General features: G+C 42.6%; 1 protein-coding gene across 2 annotated transcripts in view; it reads left to right on the top strand.

The window, feature by feature from the left end:
* LOC146505768 (uncharacterized) overlaps nucleotides 1-7,224 on the top strand; it is a 97,218-nt gene extending 89,994 nt beyond the window's left edge. Inside the window, exons 5-6 of one of the 2 annotated variants that reach the window (XR_014877609.1) lie at nucleotides 237-6,921; nucleotides 7,132-7,224. Coding sequence is in view for 1 of the 2 variants with exons in the window: in XM_085182921.1 (XP_085039047.1) it covers nucleotides 237-4,537 (4,301 nt within the window). In the remaining variant the exon portion in view is untranslated. Of the gene's footprint in view, nucleotides 1-236 lie in introns of both variants that reach the window. The other variant, XM_085182921.1, reaches the window with a different exon arrangement.
* Nucleotides 7,225-14,134: the final 6,910 nt, after the last annotated feature.

The raw sequence follows: 14,134 nt of genomic DNA, 5'->3' as shown, positions 1-14,134 counted from the left end.
CGTGCTGAAAGCAACAAAAGAGTAATGGTGCGGCACCAAAATGCTCAAAAAAGCCTAAGGAGATTACTGTACAGGAAGCCTTAAAAATGAATGGTATTCTTTGTAGGAAGGGTATTTTGTATCCCTTCCTACTCTTTTCTTTATAGTTAGGTTCGACACATAATCCTGTTATGTTCTACATGTAAATGTAACCAGTGTCAGCTGCTATAATCCTTTCTGTTCCCCTCTCCATCTAGAGTCTCAGATCCCCCGGATACAGCCCTTCCTTCCTCTGGACCCTGCTCTGGAAACCGCACTCCTGAGCAACACACGGTGGACCTATGAGCAAACAGACGCCAACAGCACCACAACTACTGCTGCTTCGGACTCCTGCGTGCTTGACAAGACCCATCTGGATTACAGTCAACTGCCAACCATTACACCCAGCATCAGCACCACCCTGACAAACAGTGATACCAACAGCTCTACAGAAAACAGCCACTTTAACAAGATCCCTTGGGCTCATGATTATTTAAGCCATCCCATTACTCCCAATAACATCCCAACAACAGCCTCTGGCGCCAACCATAATGGCTCCATTTTCAACAAAACCACAGTGACCAGCATCAGCAAGAACTCCACCACCCCCTTCATTACTAATACCACCAATGTCAGCGTCAACAGCAGCAGGGAAGTATGCAGAGCCTCTGACGTCCAGTCCGTCCTGAGCAGAGTCCGCCCTGTCTCTTTCTCGCTCCCCAAAAGGAGCTGTGTCCTTTTACACCAATCAGCTGCCGTATTTATCCAAGCAGGGCAGGGCTCCGGCTTGTCAGGGAAGCAAGAAGGTGCGGCAGTGCATGACAGGAAAACAAATCTGGGGGAGAAAGTCACCGATCAGCAGCTCAAATCATCCGCAGACATGGTTGCTGTTGGTGTAAATCACTGGAATACTGGAAACCAGTGCAGTGAGGAGAGTAAACATGAAACTCGACCCGTTGAGGCTGGAGCCATTATGTCTACTGAGAAAAGAACTGTGGGACTCTCTGGGACTGGAGCCCAGGTTTCTTTATGTAATCGCAATGTAATCAGAGTAGAGGACTCAATTATCAATGGGAATGGAGCCCAGCTCTCCTTATGTAAGGACGATGGGACTGGAGCCCAAGTCAGCAGTGAAAGTGGGACTAGAGCTCATTTTTATTTAAACAGTGGCATTTCAGGACATGTTTCTGAAAGTGTAAGCACAGATTCAGAATGCGGAAGCAGCAAAGTTGAAATCCATGATGCTGTGGAAAATCAGACAGATTCAACCCAACCCCGGGAAGTAAAAGATCTGGTTTGTCCTACAACAAATGAGCCTAAAAAATCAATTTCATGTGTTGAAACCACGTCAGCTCAAGCACAGCCCAATCAAACTCCTCTGCCCAATCCCCAAACTCCCCAGTCAAACTCCGCTTCATCGAAAGAGTCGGCTTCTTTGCCCCCAAGTCGTCCCAAAGAGCCGTTTTGTCGTGTCCTGAGCCGAGATGGTAGCAGGGTTCTTCTGTGGCCAACGGAGATGGTCAGCTACACCAAAACTTCGCCCTCCATTTCCTACAGTGTCAATCCTCTACTTTATGACTTCAGAGCGCATAACAGGGCCAAGGAAGGGGGTGAAAAAAAGAAAGGAGGGCTGGAGGAAGGGAGTGAGAGAATAAAGCCATCTGTGATCAAACAACCTGACTGCCAACAGAGGCAGAAGGATATGAAGGGAGGAAAGGAGGTGAAGATAGATGAAAGGGACGAAGAGGATGAAGGAGGACAGGCAGGAAATCCTATGGAACTTGTAGCCCATTGTAGCGGTAGCGACGCAGTTCCGGATCGCTCCAGCTGCCCTGATGAAAGCGCTTTAAAATTTATTCCGATTTCTGCAGAAGGCCACCATGCTCCAACGCTAGGCCTTCAAAAATCAGGGAGGAGGAGGAGGAAGAGGAGGGGTGGGGTAAGGAGAGGAATGAGAAAGAGGGGGAGAAAGAAAAGAGGAGAGGAAACAGACAGAAAAGAGTCAGAAAGGGGAAGAAGGATAATAAGCAGTCTTTGTGTGAATCAGATGTTTGAAGGAAAAGGAGAAGACAGGCTGCAACGAGAGGGCACCGTAAAAGAGGAGAAGAGAGAAAAGGAGCTATTAAGTAATCTTGCAGCACATCGGCTGGTGGGAGGGATAAAAAAGAGGATGAGGGGAGAAGAGAGAAGGATAAGACGAGATCAGACGGAGCAAGAGAGGGCAGGTAGAAATGACGAGAAGAGAGGGGAGCTATTAAGTAATCTTCCTGTGAATCGGTGTAATCGGTGTAACCAGCTGTGTCTGCAGGTGAAAAGGGAGGCCAGCCAGCATCAATCTCAGCAATCAGCCTCCGGGTGGGGCCAGGGGCTCAGAAAGCTCCTCTGCAGGGATGCGGCATGTAACTCAGTGATTAGCCTCGTCCCTGGGTCTGTTATAGAGATGCCATGCTGTCCTGCAATTACACCCGACCCTGCTCAGAATGACACAGAGACGGGGGAGATACACAAAAATACACAAGCAGGGAAAGAGGACGGGCAGGGAGATGAGGAGCAAAGGAATCTGAGTAAGGGAGAGATAAGCGCTGCTCCGAAAGCTGAAGAAAACGCATGTAACCCAGCGATTAGCTGTCTTCCTTTTCCCTGTTGTGACACTGCGAGCCAGGCAGAAATTTGTCTTGTTCCTAAACCTCGCAGAGAAACAGCATGCAAACCAACGATTAGCCTTGTCCCTGCTCCTTTTAGAGAAACAGCGTGCGGTCAAAGACAAACAATACCTGCAGGACACAGCAATCTTGTGTCAAGCCCGACCACATGCTGCTCTGCAAACCAGACAGAAACAGAGCCCAGATTGAGGCCGGCCTGTGTAGACATGACCCTCCCTGCCGATGCGCTTTCAGAGGAAGTGATGTCGAAGAGAGCAGCAACAGCCAGCAAGAGGAAGAGCGGATCGCCGGAGGCCAGGGCAACGCCGAGGAAGAAACGGAAAAGGGGAAGGAGACAGGCGAGGAGAGTCGCTAGCGTTTTAAGGCAAGACGGAGCTTGCGCCGATACGACTTCGGATTTAAACGAGGGCGACGCCTGTTGCGTTCAGGATGGTAACGAGGCGCTTGGACTCAATAGCAAGGACACCTGCAACACTTTAGAGGACAAAACTGTCGACTGCCATTTGCTCTGCAGGACAAAACGCTCTCTGTGTTCAAATACCAGCGAGGGTAACACCGCTGACAAACTCGATAACTACTGCAGCTCTGATGACAGCAAATTCAGCAATGCAGACACTAATGACTACAGCCAGTTTAACGTCGGTCCCTCTGGAGGCCTGGAAAAGGTGAAGTGTTCACTGGAGAAACCTTTTAGTGACTGTCATACCGATAACAAACCCAATGACCACAGTCAGGATGATGAAAAGGGCACCGTGCAAAATAAGCGTGACAGTTCTGCCATCTCTAGCGCTACTTTTGAGACAGACAAAAGTCTCCGTCATGGTCACGTGGCTAAAAAAGCCAATGAGAAAACTGCAGACACACCTGTGGATAGCCTTTCTGAAGATTCTTTTGCCTGTAGCACTAATAACAGACACACTGACCACTGTCAATGTAAAAACACGGTGAATGAAATAGAGTCTAATGACTCCAAAGCCAATGACGCATTTAGTCATAACTGCGATTACAGCCACAAAAATAACAAAAGTGACCACAGCGAGGAGGAGAAAGCCAAATCTCAGTGCCACATTCGACACAAAAACAGCCTCTCTGATTCAGCGATTGATTACAAAAGCTGCGCCGGGATTCAGCAAAGCGTTGGAGGTGGCGCCGACGATATTGACGGTGGTCAGTGTGACGATTTTATCGGTAATCATGTCACTGATTGTAATCACTGTGCTAATGCTGCGAATGAAGATGTTGCACCCGTGAGGGAGCAGATGGAGGATGAAAGAGGTGTGGAGAAGGAGAGAAAGAAGGAGGAGGAGAAACAGATGGAGAGGAAAAAGTTGAAGGAGAGGCACGAAGAGTGGGAGAAGGAGTGGGTGAGGAGGAAGGAGAAGGAAAGGGAGGAAAGAAATAAGGAGAGGGAGATAGATTTTGAACCTCTCTTCTCAGAGAAGATGCCCCGCTTTCCTCATCGCCTCCCTCCATCGTGCGTCCACCTCCATCCTCCTCTCCTCCTCCAGCCATCCTTTTCATCATCCTCCTCTTCCTCCATCTCCTTCCATCACACCATCATCCAACATCACCTTTCCCTCCTCCCACCCGCACCACACCTCCCCGTTCCTTCCTATCCTCATCTTATTCCCTCTTTCTCCCCACATTTATCTCCCATCCCTCCACCACCACCTCCACCACCACTACCTCCTCCTCCCGCTCTTACTCCCACTTTCTATGCATCTTCTCCCATCCCTCTCCTGGATGCCCCTGGTCCATATCCCTTAGCAGCAGCATTTCACCCTGTGCAGAGCCACCACCCATCTCTGTACCCCACTCCACACCCAGCAGTTTTGCCCTTGCAGTTATTGTTCTGAAAAAGAGGGGAGAAAAAAGAATTAAGAGTGGTACATGTTCACATTTTTGATACAAAAAATTGCTTGTCAGGTGGGTGCAAACAGCTTTGGGTGTCATCGCTTGCATACTTTTACTGTAGCTGAAATGTGAGGAATTTCAGGAACTCTTGAGTAAAAACACAAAACTGATCTTTCTTAAAGCCAAATCCTTTGAAGAACCTCATCACCCCGTCCAAACACTCAAGCACTGATTCACACATCTGAAAAACAATAAAGATGGCTAATTATCTTCATCAACTCCAATCCCACTTGAAATGAGCCTCAGGTGTGCAGCCAGCGGGATCGTGGTAGGGATACACAGCTGGGCTCGTTTCCCTCAGCAGAAATCAGTCAGAGCTGCTGTTTTGCATTTTAAGCTGGCGATTTGCTCGTGAGGCACGTTAGAAAATTTCGTGACTTTAAAGGATGAATTCACCCTCGCATGCTCAGATTTCTTCAGTCTGTCATCGTAGATGTGCGGGAATTTTTCTTTCATTTTAATTTGTATGATTACATTCAAGATTTGCACAGGACAACAGGAAGTTGTTTTTCCCAGAATGGGTTCAAAAGAAACCCAATCCTAGTGTAGATTTCCTTTCAATGGAGCCTTAGCTTGACGCTCCGCTTAGCCCCTCTTTCCATATCCAAAGAACAAAACAACAGTCCTTGATAGTTTCTCAGTATTTACTTCAAAAGTCCAAACAGGTACACAGCAACAGAATTACAAATTATAAAAACTTATAAAGCTCAATTCAAAATGGATGAAGAGAGATTGCGAGGTCAAAAAACCATGTGGCTCCACTCTCCTCTCGCCCAACTTCCTGTTTTTTCTGCACTATCAAAATAAAAGCGTACATTTCAAATTAAACTGCATGTAGGCTTCTACACCTAGTGTTTTCCAAGTATCTAAAAACATTAAACACACTATTCTTTGCTACTTTGCTGTTTTGCATAATTAGAAAGCTTCATCATTTAACAAATACGAAAGAGTATTTTCTGGTTAGATTTCACTAACAAAATATGAGTCTGTTGCCACATTCACTTAGTTTAAACCTACATGTTTTTATTCTTAAACTATACTGGAATAGCTCTGTGTGATTCACTGTTCAAAGGACCCTGTTTAGTCCTGTATAAGCATCCACCATCTAACAGACAGGAAAAACACGTCCACACCATAATGAAACAAACTTGAAAAATCATAGATATTCTAGACAGAATCTCAGATATTTGTACAGAACTAATGGCAGCAAATCCTCTTTAACTTGGAGCTAAATAAAGCGCAAAATTAAAGGAGAACTCCACAAATTCTACACATCAAAGACTGTTTACAGGTCTTGGGGAGTTGCCCTTGAGTCAACCGGCTGGGACTAAAGTTTGAAACTGAATAAAATGTGGGGGTGTGGAGTTTGGAAAGAACTGAGCTTAGCAGCAGGCACATGTAGCCCATTCCTCATCGCTGCCTAAAGCTGTAGGCTTGGAGCTAAAGGATCCGATGCTAGCATAACATACCCAGACCTTGAAGTACACCATCTGCAGTCACTCGGCACTGTGGGTAATGTAGGAATCAGAGTAAGACAAGGAAGAAAATGTATGGAATTAAAAAAGATGATATCTCTTTAGTCTGCTTTAACAGTAAATTTGCCCATTGTGGGTCCAGCAGAGTTAATATATGCTAAAATGGTAGAATACTACAAGACTGGCATAGTAATAGACAGATAATATGTTCAGGGCGTGAAAGCATAAGTAGGCCGAGATAATGTGAACGCTATCTAGTCAGAATAACAGGAAATTTTCAGGGTCCAACATGATGTGAATGCAGCATGAGCCAAAAAAAGGTCTCTTAAGAGACTCTGTGTAACAAGATTGTCTTTTTTTCTCCTATCTTTCAAAATTATGTTTTCATTTTACTGTCCAGTACAGCAATAAAACAGATGAATAATGATTTTCAGGAAGTGCAAAGAGAAAAAAAAAAACCCTTCTTTGAGAGAGGTTTTAAAAGTGCCAATTTAGGGAGCATCTGCGTTTGCTCAAGGATGAGCACATTTCCTGATGGTAATTCTAAGCTGATTTGTTATTACCTAGAATTGACTTGTTGTTACATAATGTCACCGAGGACTGCCACTGGCCTGTGGGTCACCCTTTGAAAACCTTGGCTCAATGCGATTTTAAAGCAGCAGAGAAAGATGCTGGTTTCCCTGTATTTAGAGATGAGTGTTAGGGATAACTGCAGGTCGCAGAGCAGTCTCTATGTACACCAATCAAAGCTTAACAACAGGTATCTCGGAACCAAGCATCAGACAAGTTTGACCCAGTCGTGTGGGAAAGAAACACAAGAAACACTTAAGAGCAACCTTGCAGATGAATTTGTCTAGAGCAGGGGTGGGCAACTCCAGGCCTCGAGTGCCGGTGTCCTGCAGGTTTTAGATGTGTCCATGATCCATCACAGCTGATTTAAAGGGCTAAATGACTCGTCAGCATTTCTGAAGTTCTCCAGAGGCCTGGTAATGAACTAATCATTTGATTCAGGTGTGTTACCCAGGGTGCGATCTAAAACCTGCAGGACACCGGCACTCGAGGCCTGGAGTTGCCTACCCCTGGTCTAGAGTTTACATTGACATCTGAAATTACAGAAAAGCCAAAAAGTCCTAAATCCTACATAGCAATAAATTTTTTAAAAAAAAGGGGGAGGTGTGAATAGCTGGAAAATCAGTGGATAACACTAACACAACTTACAGTAAAATGTAAAATGTTAATGATTATTTTGTATTACAGCAAAAGCCATTGATTGCAAATAATAGATGAACAAACCCACAATGATTTCACATAATGCTTTGTAAAATCTTAAAACCTTGACTGAAGTGTTTTTGGCCATTACCAAGACTTCATATAAGATTTTTTCATATCACGATATGTTTTTTCATTTCAGGCGGTAACGATATATATCACGATATAAGCCAAATAACTATATTTGTAAGATTTAAATGTGCCGTTGCTCACAAGTAAAATGTGAAATAACCAGCAGCTTGTTTTGATTTAAATATTTATTTCCCATAATAAGTTCAACAGGGTAGATGTACTTAAGAAACATGAGACTTTTTCAGATAAATAAAGGCAAATATTGCAAACTACACAAAAGGCAGCCGCTAAAGCGTTTAAGTTTCAAAATAGAACAAACAAAACAGACTAAATTGTCAATTCCACTTAGAAACAAAATATTAATTCTAAAAATAAATCGAGAAAAAGTTATTTCGCAATACATATCGTTATCGTTCTATCGCCCAGCTCTACTTTATACTAAGAAATACATGCTCACATGGCAGCACTTTGTATATCTATTATAAGGTAGCAACTGTGCGCTCCCTCGGCTACATTAAATCCTACAATTTTGTAACTGAAAGCATGATCTCACTCAAAAATTGCAAAACAAATGGAAATGTGTTGAGCACATTCCGCGCTCTCTCTGTGACCCCGACTGTAATTCTGTGCGGCGAGTTCATTAATCCACTTCTGCACGTAGGAAAAATGACTTTCCTGTTTTCCACAACACGCCATCAAAGACAGATATTTCTGCACTTTGCAACTATAGCTCCATTTCTCTGTGTCCTATGCATGCACGGTTGTAAAATACCCCCTGTCACACTTTATTATTTATATTCTGGCACTGGCTAAATCAGGAGTGGGCTATGCATTTTCCCACGGGGCCACATGAGACACAGTGGAAAGCCGCACCAATAAGTTGAACTCAATCCTTTTCAATATTCATTTAAGTCTTTACAAGCCTATTGGTGCACCCCTCCCAGCGTCTCTCGTGGCCCCATGGAAAGTTAAATTGCCCACCTCTGGCCTTAAAACACACCCTGGTTTATGAACTGTTTGACTCTAAATGCAACCATAAGTTACTAAACGAACGACATGTTGTATTCAGTAAGGTTTGAAACTAGCTATTGAGATAATAAAATAATCAGAAATCATAAATCAGGTGATGATTAGGATTGTTTTACCATATATTACCTGGTTTAAGAAAATCCAACATGTTTCCCCTTTTAGACCACGAAACCACGTCCATCTTTTATATACTATATAGTCTATGGTATAACATAAATTGTGAGTCTGCACTGCAGTGTGTCTTCAGGCCGTGACGGCTGAACGTCAGAACAAAATGTTAAGTTCAGAAATAAGCCTTTGCTCTTTGTTTCTGATGAACTGGCGCCAGCGTCTGACCTTTACGCTTGACGTTTTAGACTGTTGATTTTCTCCCGTCTCACTCCACTGCAGCTGAACTACAAACATCCCGAAGAGGTGGTTAACTTTGCATTTAGTGACTCACCCATTTAGGCCTAAACGCACACAGTGAGTGATTCAGCACGCCGCAGGACACAGTTGACTCTAATAGGGGTTTTCCCCGTGAGACAGAGCCGCGATGAAACGTAGGAAGATGTGAGGATTTGACTGACAGGTAATGAAAAAATAACCATTTTTTTAAAATTAACACTCTCACCCCTCTGTTGTCACTCACTGGTTGCTTGTTGCACTTTGACAGGTGATTTTCCACTCTGTGGTGTGTGACAAAATAACCCGAGCGCAGTCACATCATTTCACTCAAACGCAGGATGTTCAAAGCGTTCTTTCTTTTTCTATCCGAACAACGCCTCAGGGTGGATTTTTCCTTTAAAGCAGAGGGATACGACACAGTACATACGGAAAAGGCGTAGCTCTACCCTTATTCTTTGTTGAAATCTATCTCATTTAAATGATCTCGGCTGAAGCGCAGAAGAAATTTGTCTCAGATAACAAAAACGCGCCGCTTCTTCGGAAATCCGGAGAGCTGCTCCCGACTGCATGACACTCAGACTTTCAGAGGCGTGAATGGCAGGAGTAACGAGGAAGGAAGAGCAGAGAAACGCCCACACCTACTTACACATTGTTTTTCTCTCGCTCCTCTGAAGCTGAACATCTGGCTGCGATTGCTGTGGGGCATCACTGGCAGCACCTATTCATCTCAGCGAATATGGATTATTCCGGTGCAGGCGGCTATGACAAAATAAAAACAAATAAAAATATGCATTAAAATTCAACAACAGAAAGCAGTTTTTGTGGGCAGATTGGCATCCTTATTCTCACTAAAATCTTAAGGCATGCTCTGTAAAATATATCGGTTTTATTGATCCCAGAAACTTGAACGCACGCACACACACACCTACACACACACACAGCTTAATAGGAACAGTCTTTGCCTGCCTTGCCTGCTCTGCTGTTTTTCCCAGAGCTCATCATTAAGTAAATGCTGCCTCCTCACCTTTGGTAGGTTAGACATGTCGCTGCAGTGACACTATAGGTGCCTGCGGTGACATACATGCAGCTTACGAACAGTAGCAAACCTCAAAACTTCTTCTTCTTCTTGCAGCAGTGTGTGCAAGAAAACATGAGAATTATAGCTAGTGTGAAGGCACTCACACAGCGACGTGTCCTCTCCTTGTAGCCGTGCACCACACGGGGTATGAAACCATATGTTCGCTATGAACACAGGTTTTCTGTATTATTGTGATAAACTGTGTACATTAGAAAAAGAAGGAAAAAAAAGCTGTTATTAGATGTATTTTTGTAGAGAACCCTCAGTTGAATGAGGCACAGTTTTTGTATCATGTACTCTGATGCTATTTTAGCTAGTAAACAAACCCCCACGCCCACCTACTATGTCTTCTTGTCGAGCTGTTGTGCACACTGTATGTTCTTTTAAAGGTCCGGTCATCAATTAATGAGTTGAAAGGCATTATTTCAGTTTCTTCAGAAAGCATTTTATCCTGTTTTGTCTTGAGATCTGATAAACTAATATTTAGCTGATTTGTTTGTGTAATCTCATTTCTGCAAACTCATATCCAATGATATTACCCCGCTAATATAATAGATCTAGTAAATCCATTGAGAAAAACAAATTACTCTGAAAATGGAAATAAATCAGTGGACTTGATATCAGAGTGTCTTGTTGTCACTGTTTTTCTCTTCCTTTGACTTGCTTTCATAAGCCCAGTTCATGAAACTGTGAATCGATACCTTTTACCACCACATCCTTGTAATTTCCCCTGCCTGTGAAACAATAAAGAAAATGAAGACAAAAAGAGTACAGCGCTCATTTCGAAAGTATTTTAATCATTTTTCAAACTTGGATCTGTTCGCAAACTAGGGGTAAAAGCATGCCTGGGAATTCATAGATTTCCCTCAGATGATCCGTGCTTGCTTTGGGACTGAGACCTTATGCATGTGTGGCTGTGTGTGCATGTGCCCAGAGGGCCCACCGACAGCTGCGACCATCATGTTCAATGACTAAAATAGCAGCAAAATTCAACATGTTCAACACCTGGGGCTATGTGAGTGTGTGCATGCATGCAGTGTTTCCATCTGCGTGCGAGCATGTTTAGGGTATGGAAGTAACAAATGCAGCGAGTGTGACGATTCAAGTTCACCTCATTACTGAATCAACGGTTAGTAATTTGCTTCAGTGACCTTTAAAAACCAACAAAAAAACTTCTGACATTAAAACTCAACCATATGGAATTAGTTTCACAAAGAGTGCGTGTGATCTTTCGGCCCTGAAGTCAGCTTCTTACAGCCTCCGTGATTCGACTTTTCTCCCCGCACTTGGCAGAAAGGGTTGATGGATGTCTCGAGTCAGGCAGGCACTTTATGGTGAATGAGTTAATAGACTTCGCGGTGCATCAGCGGCACTACATTATGGTCCACTTCCTTTGCTCCAACCACAGAAACTACTCAACAATGTGTTAAGAAAACCTCAGCAGTGGCTCATTGTGCACAGGGAGCGCGGAGAGTAGGTTGAACAGAAACTGCTGTTTTCACTGTCTTCGGGCTCAATGAGAAACAAAATATGTTGAAAAATGCATATTTTCTGACAAAAATAAATTCTGTAGCAGAAGCACTCAAAGCTAGAAAGCCACTCGCGTCCTGTAGAAATATTTATATGTAAGAGACGGTTGAAAAAGTGACATGTTTTTACCAGGAACACAGTAAATTGCCAGTTTTACTCAGTTAAATTCAGATTCATTCATTTATAATGTTGTGCGTACGCAATTTTGGGACATGTACAAATGTAACCAAATGCTTCCTTCTTTGTGTCTGACACACCAGATGGCTGGTTACAGAAATCCTGCTTGGAAACAGTTTGAAAAAGGGCAGGCACTTTCAAAAACATAACTTGCTGATTATTGGGCAAACTATCGTTCTATCAAGCGTGAAGAACACTGATGATGAAAAACAAGCTGCAGATATTTCCTGTTGTGTAGTCTAACACAAGCTAATCACAACTAAACCAAAAAAAGAATTATAAGACAGTGTTTGCTAAAAACCACAAACACTTGCTGCCTTGTATAATAATAATATACCCATAGAAAGCATTAACACAGAGTATATTTGTAAAACGTTTGTCAGGTGTATGGATGACCCACCCTTCTACCACAGGTGGCAGCAACCCTTACCATCAGTTTCAAGCAATTCCTAATGAAACAAATTCAAACTAAAACATATTTGAGCCTTTTTGTGAAGGTGAGGTGCAATTAATATTTTTAACTTGATAAAAACTTTTAATCATTTCCATTATCTTTTAGCATGCTTAGGCCTACTTTGAAATGCAATACCTTTGGAACTATGCACGGTACTCTCTTTCGCTGTGTCCCAATTCAGGGTCTGCACGCTTGAAGTACGCATTTTAAGTGCGATTACGTCACCGCCACGCGACGACGGCTGTCCCAATTCGAAGTGTACTTCAAATGCATACTCCAAATGCGCCATCGATTTCCCCAAATATCAAGCGTGGTCCGGTGCACGCTTCGTGGTCCCATATATCCCACAATTCATAGCGCGGCGGTGGGTGTGGATAATTTTGCCGCAAAATATGGCAGAAGGGAGCGGCCGAACTGTCAAAGGTAAGTACTGAATATGACGTCACTTATTTATGTGCGAATGTTTAATAACGAAGAACATTAAAACATGACTATTGGCCACATGTTGGCAAAGTTATGTGACATTAGTGATGTTCGTACTTTCAGCGTTAACTTGGTTGTATATATATATATATATATATATATATATATATATATATATCATAATAATCTGACAATACTATAATATTGGCCATATTATATTTACATTACCACAGTGAGATGATTTTAGTCTCGTGACCAACATTAGCTAATTGTTATTTACTAACTAATCTTGAAATAACTGTTCGGTACAGAAATGAAGCCCAACAATCATGTTTTACAGTCCTGTGGTCTCAGCCTCAGATACTCAACTAATCAAAGTGATGTCAGAACAAAAATGAATGACCAACAAAACATTTTTCTCCTTCATTTCTGTCAAACAAAGCTGTATGTAACGTTTCTCGCGGTTAGTATCATGGTTGCTAGGCAACCTGAACAGCGCGACGAAGGCTAGACCGTCCCATTTCACAAGCCTCTCACTTCCGCACTTCTCGTACTTATAGTGCGCGTACTTCAAAAGCGTGCGGTCTCTTAATTGGGACACAGCCTTTGTGTGCAAAATAATTAATTTACAAGTAGCCTACTTTGAGAATACTTGAAAACTAGTGATGTTAACTGCTAATTCTACTTTCTTACACTTGCAAAGTCATCTTCATGTCTTTGGTTAAATGTTCTGTCATTGTTCAAAATAAGCAAACTTTATCTAATAAGATCAACAAGTACTCAATGTACCTAACTGGGTAGTTAGCATATTATTAGGTCTTCCTTGGCACCTTCATAGGAAGAACTCCAGAGGACTTATATCATATCTACCATGAGCTAACTTCAACCAACAATACCACCAAAACATAGGACGCAGCATGTTCAAAAAAGAAATAATGTCAGTTTGTGCACAAAAGTCACTCCAAAGAATCCCTTAAAAAAACAATGCCAGATGTTTGGGTAAACCATCAGTTTATCATGTTCATGTAACTTCAACCTACTTGGGTAAAAGAGAAAAGCCCGCGGAGCTGTAAAAACTTTGAGAGCATGTGGTTAGATAGTGCTTCCCGTCTTTGCTAAAATAAATAAATAAATAATTAAAACATTGTGTCGGAGTGACTTTAATGTGCAATCACTTTCAAATAACACTTAGCAGGTGTTTGGCTTCGCCATCTTTCTACTACAATATTTACACCAATACGTACGTTGACAGAGAACAGAGTTTGACCTGAACCAGCCTTACAGGAGTCCTGCAAGAATCCAGTCACCTTAAAAGGAAGCCATTTCTTCTGTTGAAATTAACTGATAAGCCTAACAAATGCCGACAGACATATAATAATGTGAAAAAGTATGCACATTTAAAAGCCACCTTTAGGAGCATTAAGTTAAAGTATTAGTTTTCTGTGTGATTTTTTAGTCGCCCACATCATTGTGGAGGAATTCTGGCCCGCTCTTCTTTACAGTGCTAGTTTCAGTAGATTACTTTTAATTAAATAATGCCAGCAAACCTCAATCTCAAAGTCCTGCTACTGCATTTTAGTCAGGTTGAGGTCTGAGCTTTGATTGGACCACTGCACAACTTAATGCGTAAACCCTGCATATAAAC

The sequence above is a fragment of the Neolamprologus multifasciatus genome, chromosome 13 (genome assembly GCF_963576455.1).
Source record: "Neolamprologus multifasciatus chromosome 13, fNeoMul1.2, whole genome shotgun sequence".
Classification (NCBI taxonomy): domain Eukaryota; kingdom Metazoa; phylum Chordata; class Actinopteri; order Cichliformes; family Cichlidae; genus Neolamprologus; species Neolamprologus multifasciatus.
Note: the sequence above shows the minus strand (reverse complement) of the source record. Positions and strands in the feature narration are given on the sequence as shown.